The sequence below is a fragment of the Rhincodon typus genome, chromosome 29 (genome assembly GCF_021869965.1).
Source record: "Rhincodon typus isolate 14 chromosome 29, sRhiTyp1.1, whole genome shotgun sequence".
NCBI lineage: Eukaryota > Metazoa > Chordata > Chondrichthyes > Orectolobiformes > Rhincodontidae > Rhincodon > Rhincodon typus.
Genome location: NC_063360.1, coordinates 23,818,590 through 23,828,823, shown reverse-complemented (window position 1 = coordinate 23,828,823; position 10,234 = coordinate 23,818,590). Strand labels below are relative to the sequence as shown.

Sequence of the window (10,234 nt, the reverse complement as noted above, 5' to 3'; positions counted from 1 at the left end):
CCCTTCTTCAGAAATGAAGAAGGGTCTAGGCCCGAAACGTCAGCCTTCCTGCTCCTCTGATGCTGCTTGGCCTGCTGTGTTCATTCAGCTCTACACCTTGTTATCTCAGATTCTCCAGCATCTGCAGTTCCTACTATCTCTGTCATAAAAACACACTTGGTTCACTAATATTCTTTAAGGAAAGAAAACTACTGGCCTTACCTGGTCTGGCTTAACATGACTCTAGACCCATATGGTGGTCAACTCTTAACTGCCTTCTAAAATGATCCACAAAGCCATTCAGTTCTATCAAAACTACTAAAAAGTCTCAAGAAAGGAAGGAAACTGAACAGAACACCTAGTATCAACCTAGGCACTGAACACCAAACTTAACCCTATCAGCCCTGCAAAATCTCTTGTGAACTGGCTCACTAGTTAAGAAATAAGCTGACACTGTCATACTCAGAATCATACCTCACAAACATTATCCCAGATAATATTACCATCATCTACAAGCAGGACAGAGCCAGCAGAGATGCTACATTGGTGCAGTGAGGAGGAAGTTGCCCTGTACTCACTCATCTCAATCCACAAGGACAAGGAGAACCACAACTTTGACTGGGACAACACCAAGATCCTGGGACAGGCTAGGCAGAGACAAGCACGAGAATTCCTGGAAGCATGGCACTCCACGAAGCATGCTATTAATAAACACATTGAACTCGACCCCATATACATTCCACTACGGAGGAAACCCGGAAGTGAGGCAATCCATCACAACGGACCCCAGAGTTTAAAAACCAGGCGGGAAAACACACCGACGCTTCATCAGAGGCTGCACTGAGGATGTTACCAAGCACGGTAACGAAACGTCTGCGGAACAACAAACCAGCTCGGCGAGCCAACCAACCTCAACAGGGGATAAACATACTTGACCTCATCCTCACCAATCCTCCTGCTGCAAATACACCTGTGTATAAAAATATCAGGGAGAATGAACACTGCACAATCCTTGTGGCGGTGAAAACTCATCCCTACATTGAGAATACCTGCCATGTTTTGCAAATTAGATAGATTTCAAACATGTCTAGCAACTCAAGGTTGGGCATCCATGAGGTGTCTGGCCCATCAGAAGCAGCAGAATTGTATGCCAACCACATGGCAGTGCATATCCTCCATTATACAACTACTGTCAAGCCAGGAGATCATCCTGATTCAATGAAGAGGGCACACCTGGAGCTTAGTGAAACATGAGGAAGTGAGTCTACTGGAAGCCAGGAGAAACATTATCGTTTCCTGTAAAGACTTTAATCTGGCATTATGTGTGGTGTAACACAACCATGGTTGGGTGTTTTCTGTTACGTTAGGAAGCTGGAGGATGTTTTATTCTAGGTGTTCAAAATAAGAAAGGGATTTAATAGATAAATTAGTATTATAACTACAGCCGAATCAGTTATGAATGAAATTAGGAATCATATTTTCTTTTACTCCAAGCCCAGTGAAAATTTAGACCAACATAATAATTTGTGGTTGGTCAGCCATTTGAAATTTTCACTGTTGGCATTAAAAGTGCCGAAGTACATAGAGCAGGTTAGTGGAGATTAACATGTATATTCACCATGTTATGACAGAAGAGAGTCACAGGCTTGTGGGGAACAAAATGACTATCCAGATTCTCCATTTCTGATATAGCTTTAATGGTATTGTGATATTATCATATCAACACCACTCATATTTGAGCAAATTGTTAATACTTTCAATTTTATCCAGTTTCCATACTAATTATTAATTATTTGTCATTTTTCTCTCTCAGTTCTTCTGGATTATGTCATTGTTGCATTTTTCCACATTCATTTTAACCTAGATGTTCAAATTTCACTAAATTACCCGGCTATAAATGCAACTAAAGCAAATTGACAATAATTCCTGTTGCTTTAAAAGTGATGCTGTGTACAAGGGCTTTTTGAGAAACACCCACACTATGTGGGGGTGTGCGCCAAAATACAGCACTCGTGCCAGCAAAAATTCGAAAGGTTATTAAGGCCAACTCACTGAGCAGCACTATTGACAAGCAACCCCCCCCACTCAGATATGCCACCTGCTAAACAAGGTTGACAGTGAAATTGCTCAATGGTAAATTAAGTGAATAGCTTCTACCATCTCATTTATAATTCAGTCACCATCAGCCAGTTTTTCATTTCATCCAACCCCTCTCCAGTAACTCCTAAGACCCAACTAACTGATGAACAAAGCAGTGGGAAAGCCTTCTTAAACCACAGGAGACAGCAAAAACATCTTTTTAATCTAAAAGGGCAATAACTTAGGAACAGCATCATAGACATTCATATTTCTTAGCCTTGAACACCTTTTGATTAAAATATCATAACTGTTCCTGGGGAGAGGGGTGTGTTGCTTATTTTAGCACATTAATAACTCTGCCTCAGAAAAGACTTGTGTTTCACTCTGCACAATTAGAAGAAAAACTACAAAAATCTACTCAAATTGCATTTTCAGTGACAACTTCTAAAACATCAAAGTTATATTAATTAGTATTTTTAAAATAATTTGGGGGTCAAGTGAAGAGAATAATTATGTTCTTAACATACAACACTCAAATGAACCTGAGCTAAAGGATACTATTATTGAAAAGTGCAGACAGAAACTTTTCTCTTAAATAATAAACTTGAAAAGTTGTATAGTTATTGTTTGAGCTGCGAATTATATCTTAAATGGTTCGTTGATGTTCTACATGTTGACTTTTTGGAATAGTCATTCTTTAGGAACTAAATAACAAAATATGCAATGAAGTTATTTATCCAAGGCACATTTATGAAAACTAAGTTATCAGAACCAGTGTTTACAATCATAGGAAGCTAAAATCAGCCGCAAGAGTAACGGTGAAGAAGTTCCAAATGTATAGCAATGGTCAGAGTAGGGATTTGCGAATAGAGCAGATAACATCCAATTGCGGACCATTAATGGAACCTATTGATTAGGCCAAATGATCTCCGACAATTTTGTAATGTCTTTGAAATGATGAAACCATAACTCAGTGTGAAACAAGGTCTACAGGAGGCACAGTGATGTATAAAGTCGTGAGAACCAACCTAAAAATGTATTCAAACTACGAATAAGCACCAACGCTGTCACGAAGTATGCACACAAGCATTTTTCTGCCAATGTATCTAACGTCTCCAAAAGAAGATTATTATGAGGAATTGAGTTTTTACTAATTCATGTTAAATTTGACTGATGCAACAAAACTTACTTGTGCTGTCTGATTTGTTGTATTGAAAATCTTTTCACAGGATCATATTCAAGCATTCCTGTAATGACAAATAAAGACTAATGTTAAAATAACACAATGGCTACAAAACTAGAAAAAATTACTTCCTGATTTAGTCTTCTCTGGGTACTGGCCCAGAATTAACTGGAGGCTTGAGCCTTCTCTATGGTGGAACCTACATTATAGCACAAAAGAAAGGAAATGATTTGCAAATAACTTATACCATACCACAATTGCCTATACCATACCACAATTGCCTTACACTTCAATGTTCTTCTCCTGTTATCCTCAGCAAAAAACCTGAGACGATCATAGCCATGTCACCATTATCAATGGCAACCACAAGTTCCCTGAATTAGTGTTACTTTTACAGGCATTAAACCTTAGACTGTAAAATATTTTGCCTGTGGAGTCTCTTGATCAGTTAGTATCATGATGCATGCATTTAAAGGATCCATCAGCAGTTCAAAATTACTATCTTTCCTCCTTAAAACCACAGGAAATTCAGGTACCAACTTTAGGAGATTTATAAGCATCTTTTACATTGTTAATTTCATGATATATCATTGTGCTATGATTTATTTAGCACACTTAGAAAGTTGTTTGTGGATGTAACATTTTGTTTGCCATGCTTGTTTGTGGAGCTAACAGGATTACCAATTGATTGAAAAAAAAGCTTCTCAGTTTCGGTTACTATTTACTTGTTAAAAGAATCACGTAAAAAGGCTGTTCTGTATGTCATTCCAACAATTTTCCACAATATTCCAGCAGGCAAAGAGCCCAATTTATGCTTACAATATTAACTACAGAGTTATGCTAGATCAACAGATGTTGTAGCTACATGTGAAAGTATATTGTAAAAAACAAAATCACAATAGCCCATAACACCAGCTTGAATTTTGCAGTTATAATGTCAATGAAACTGCAAGCATTTGACATTAACGCACATGTGAAACTGAGCAACTTATCCACATATGGACATTGAATTGCGGAGATTTATTTGGTCCATCGTGCATAAGCCAGCTCTGCAAAAGCAACTCTGGTAATTCTACTCCCTCGGATCTGCAACTTTTTTTTTGTTCAGTCAATCATTCAACTTAAATGTAATATAGATGTTCAAAAACCCTGAAAAGTAATGATTCATTATTGAGGTGTTACTTGAGTTTCAATGGCACACTAAACCATAAATATAGCTGAAAATTCTGGGATCCTGGAAAACTATTTTTATGTTTGTGGAATGCCAAGTTTTTCCATTGTGATTAAAAAGCCTTTAATATAGTTTTTCCCCCCAAGTTTTAACATTTCAGACTCAATTTGCTAATTTTATAAATAGAGGATAAGAACATACAGGTGAAGGGCATTGATTGGTTATTTGAGCACATATGGAGAAACAGTTACTGACAGAGATAGCAAGAACTGCAGATGCTGGAGTCAGAGTCAACACAGTGTGGAGCTGGAGGAACACAGCAGGTCAGGTAGCATCAGACGAGCAGAAAAGTCGACATTTCAGGTTGGGACCCTTCATCAGTCCTGAGAACTGGAGTGGAGTCAGGAGATATACATCTGTAACATCTCATTCTGTGAATAAATCTATTCCAAGCAAAAACTGGCTTTGATTTCATCCTTCATCAAATCGCTATCAGAAAGTGTTTTTCTTTATTTTCTTCATGGGATCCATGTGTTGTTGGCAAAGTTAAAATTGGTTGCCTATTCTTAATTGCCTTGAGCAGACAGGCTCATTTCAGAGGGCAGTAAGGAGTCAGTCAATCACATCGCTTTGGGTCTGGAGCCATGTGTAGGTCAGATCAGATAAGGATGGCAGATTTCTTTCCCAAAAGGACATTATTGAAGCAGATAGGGTTTTACAACCCTCTGATAGTTCTGATGGTTGTCACAGAGACTGATTTTATGGTTCCAGATTTTATTAATTCAATTTTTAAATTCCACCAGCTGGCAGGGTGAAATTTGAATCCATATTCTTACAGCATTAGCTTGTTCTTCTGGATCATTAGTCCAGTACCGTTACCCTTACGCCACCATCTTTCCCCAATATAATAAAAATGTCCTAATCAGGAACAAATACAAAGTTGCTGGAAAAGCTCAAAAGGTCTGGCAGCATCTGTAAAGGGAAAAACAGAGTTAACATTTCGGGTCCGGTGAGCCTTCCTCAGAACTGGACCAGAAATGTTAACTCTGTTTTTTCCTTCACAGATGCTGCCAGACCTGCTGAGCTTTTCCAGCAACTATGTTTTAGTTCATGATTTACAGCATCTGCAGTTCTTTTCGGTTTTCAATAATATCCTAATCTTCAGTAACTTTGAAAAATGAAGGATAATAAGTATATTTCACTTCCTGTTTTCTGTGAGAATGCTACAATGCAATTTGCTGCTTATTCTATTGAAATCAACTGCTGCTGGATGCCTCTGGGTCCCTTTGAATTGGCATTAAATTCAAATTAAGGGCAGAAAAGCAAAACTCTATGCCATAGAGATGGTCAGATGCTCGGAAGGAACTTTGTTGAAGGTCAGCATGTTCCCTCGCTTCTCTACTGACCTCAAAATTTGGACCATTGTGATATACCATTAATCATCCGTTGTTATAAATTCACCAACTATATTTTGCTCTCCCTGTACATTTTGCAAATTGGCTACGAAAAGAATAATTCAACGTTCTACATGTAGTGATAGCTTTGCAAATTCAGCAATATTATCCATGAAAAAAGGTAATTAAAATCTAATAAAACTGTTCATTAAAAGATGAAGAAGATCACTGAAGCAAACTGCTACATAAATATGTATGAAGTACCAATAATAAATGAGAATTCTTGGAGGACAGATACACAAGACTGAGTTGTATTTCATCAATTCTTATACTCTTGCTGCTTCAAAGTTTCACCAATCTTTTTACATATTTAATAAGAATGATAAAAGTAGTACAGCTTTATTAAAGTCCTGGAAATTCCTCAGTTATAAGGTATTTTCTTAACAACAAAATTGATTTATTAGGTCCCATTTGATGAATATCCTCAGCTCTCAGTTTACTACATTGAAGTCAATTGTTAGAGGAAGCTGGATGACTAAACGAGGGGCAAGGAAAAGAAGCGTTATCACCAGTATAGGCCTGTTAATCTGAATTCTGCCTCTAATGTACTAGGTCAGAAATCACACAACACCAGGTTATAGTCCAACAGGTTTATTTGAAAACACAAGCTTTCGGAGTCTTAGTCCTTCGTCAGGTGTTAACGAAAGAGGTAGTATCAGAATTTATAAAAGATCAAAGAGTCACACCACTGATGAGGATGTTCTAAACAAACCTAAGATGCTGTTAAATCTTTAATCATTAGAAGATTTTAATTGATTAATATGTGTATGTAAATCCCCAAATTCCTTTGAAGTCACTGTCCTGAGAGAACTTAAGGTTTTATCAATGTAAAGAGGAGGTGGCAGGTTAGATGTGAGGCTTTGTTTAGAATCTGTTTGTGTCTTGGTTTGGAGTCAGACTGGTTTTATTTCTTAAGTAGGAATTTATAAAATGCCACTTTGACTGTCTTTAAATTGTATGCTTTTTAAACAAAATAGAATGTATCTGTAAATAATGTACTCGTCTGTGTAATTCATCAAATGATAGAACTCTCTGTAAGCCTATTTGCATAGTTTTGTTTTGCTGCTTCTGATCTGCTGCTATTAAATAATATTGTGAAACGGAGGTTGGAAATGTTTATAGACTATGTCACCAATTCCACCTTGGCAGGAAATTATTGGACATTTTTCCTTGCATTTAATTAAAAAAAGTCACTACTTTTTCCGAATTAAAGATGAAGCTTCTGCGTGAATAAATACTGGTGAATAAAAATGCTCATAGGATTGACGAAGAATTTCCACTTACTGCAGGGATCATTAAATCATCCATGTAAAATACTTCCTAATACATTAAGCACCAATCAGGTTTATATTTAGTAAATAGATTAATTTGTAGAAGTACGATGTCATGATGTTCAGACAATAGGATTACAGGTAAAGAAAAGAGTGGGCTAATCACATAACAGCTCTTTCAAAGATCCAGCATAGACACACAATGGGACAAATGAACAAACTGGTCAGTTGAAAACTTGGCCTTTCGAGAAAAGGCAGACCTTCCTACCAATATAGAAACATTTCTCAATTGGCAATAACCATATGATTAATTTGAATTAACAACAGCAGCAAAAAGATGGTGAAACAATAGAAGTGGAAGGGGAAGCAAGAGGGCTAAGGCAATATCAAAAGAGATCAGAAAAGACAACAAAACCAAGTTATGCAAACTTACTTACAGAGAAAATAACCTTAGCTGCTTTCTTCACCACACTAACTCTCTCAAACGGGGAACAAAGGAAAAGACTACAGAAAGCAAAGGTATCAGAAACACAGATCATAGATATTTGAGAGAGAGAGAGAGATACAGACAGACACAGAGATAGAAAGAGAGAAAGAAAAACAAAGAGACAGGCAGAATCTGATTTCCTGTGAATGGTACCAAATAGTGGAGATCCATTATTATTAACAATTAATGAATAATAAATTAGTGAAATATTTTAATTGCCCCTTAAAATGATCTTATAAATAAATATATACTAGAGGCTATGTATTCTTTATAAATTTATATTGAAATAGGGGAGGTCATCAATGCAGAAGAGAGGATGCCATTAGTCAGTTCCTCAAAAATGTATTATTACATTCAACTGATGACAAATGTCTTTTGTCCAGATTAGTAAACAAAATGTACTTTGAATAAAAGCAAACTTTGATGTTTTAAGCATTTCGTACAGTATTTGTAGTCTTCTAACCTGTGTAGTATGCCATCTAGTGTATCTTTAGGGTATAACTTGCAACCTTATGGGCGCAAAATAACTGCTTGCTGTAAAACTTCACTCTTACTTAGTATGACCGCAAATCTACAGGAAGTTTTCACTCCACGTTAGATTTGAAGATGTCAGCTCACACCTGAAGTATTTTACAGCAGCATAACTTCATTAGTTATGTCCTCTCCCTTCAATTAAAAAAAACTGAGTATAACATTTTAAGTTTTTATTTTGAAGATGTGAAGTGAACATTACTTTCACTGATTTCATCCACCCATTCCCCTCAATTATTCCAGTTTTATTTTTAACTTTTATTATTCACTTTTATTATTCTTTAATGTAACCCATTTCATAAGATTTTGCTTAAACAAAGTATTGTTAAGCATTCTACTCATCAATTTTTCTTCTTCCCATTGCCCAAAGAAGTCCATGGCAGGTGATGCACAGAAGTTTCAACTAGGATTAAACTATTAGTTCAAACATTATCAGCAACAAAAGCAATATAATCTTCAAGAAAACTTAGTCAATGAAATCAGTGCATGAACTACATCACGAGGTTGAAATTGTCCAGAAGCAAAGTCATTTGAAGGCCACACACCCTAAAAATTTCACAATGGTATGTTTTTCTATGCTTACCTTGCAGTAAATCGGACAGCAACAGTCCACAATCTTCTGGAATGGTGTACTCCCCTTTCCCTATGTTTTCAAACAATTTGTAGATGTTATCCCCCTCAAATGGATAAAGTCCTGTTGTAATATTGTACCTACAAAAAAGTTCAGAGTTTATCACATGGTAATATTCCTCAAAAAAGTATTTCATTTCAATTTTTGCGTCCAAACTGTAGCATTAACATTCAGCATATAGAGGAAGAACAGGAAATTTTGTTAATACAAAATAAAATTAGTATTTTCAACAGAAGTGTCGAAACTTTGTACCACACCAGACTCTCAGCATGAAATATTTTAGGGATGAGGATGGTGCATGTATTTTCATCACAATAGCAGATGATGTTTTTATACATCTAATTATGTATTTGCAAAATGTTGTAAAACAACATTGCATTAAACATAAAAACGATACTGTAGATAATACGAGGCCAAGGTTTGCTAAACATTTTCATTGTGTGGCATGTTAACATTCAGTTCACCAAGAGTTCCTTTTGTATAACATCAACACAAATTATTTGCTTTTCTTTTGCATCAATAAATAATTATGCAATTATTACTTACAATGTCACCCCTGCAGACCAAATATCCACCTTAAACCCCGAAAACGTATCAAGGCCATTTGCGATTTCTGGAGGTTGGAATGCTGGTGACCCTTGACTAGTTCTACATGTGTCATCCTCTGCAAAAGGGTGTAATGCCTGAAAATGAGAAAAGGAGTAGGTTTTGATGTTATGGTCTTCCAGATGTGCATTAAAAATAACTTCCAAGAAACTAGAAAGAGGGAACAACTTTTAATGTCATTAATGTTATTCACAAAATGCAAAAAAAATGCAAGAACTTGGAAGAAACCTCAAATCCAAACCTGCAAGCAAAAGAAAATTAAGGGATCAGATATTTTCCATTATTAGTATTCAGAGATCATTTTGCTTCAAAGGAAAATCTATAACCAGGATTTCGCTGGTACACTAATTAATGTATTTAATCTGAGAACTTTGGAGTCTGGGTCCAAATTGAATTTAGGCTAGTGACAGGGAAGTTCTTAGCTACCATAATTCACAGATGTCAAACTGGCAACTGTATAACTGGAAAACTGTAGTAGCAAATACAATTCTAATATAGGCTAATATTGGCAAAAAGCATGAAGTAAGATTATCCATTCCCCAGAAATGAACTTGTTAAACATGTAATCTATTGTATACATTCTTTTAATTCATTATTAAATTAAAAATCTACCTGCTAGTTATAGCAATTCAGGAACAGGGTGAAAAAAAGGGAATGGATACATATTATTGCCTTGTACTTTTATTTTTCATGTCTTAACTTGTGTAAACAATTTCATTTTTGAAGTTTTTAATTTTTGCTCAATGGAACAAGTCTCAAAATATTTTCAACAGCATCCCAAATGCACATAACACTTTTTTGGGGTAAACTGAATCAATGAGAGAGAATGAACAGAATAAAGA

General features: G+C 36.0%; 1 protein-coding gene across 1 annotated transcript in view; it reads right to left on the bottom strand.

Moving 5' to 3' along the window:
* Positions 1–3,058: 3,058 nt before the first annotated feature.
* Positions 3,059–10,234, bottom strand: part of stk11 (serine/threonine kinase 11) — a 79,546-nt gene continuing 72,370 nt past the window's right edge. The window contains exons 5-7 of the mRNA XM_048614150.1: positions 9,333–9,469; positions 8,739–8,866; positions 3,059–3,305 (exon numbers count right to left, since the gene is read on the bottom strand). Of these exons, the coding sequence (XP_048470107.1) occupies positions 3,244–3,305; positions 8,739–8,866; positions 9,333–9,469 (327 nt within the window). The 3' untranslated portion in view covers positions 3,059–3,243. The remainder of the gene's footprint in view (positions 3,306–8,738; positions 8,867–9,332; positions 9,470–10,234) is intronic.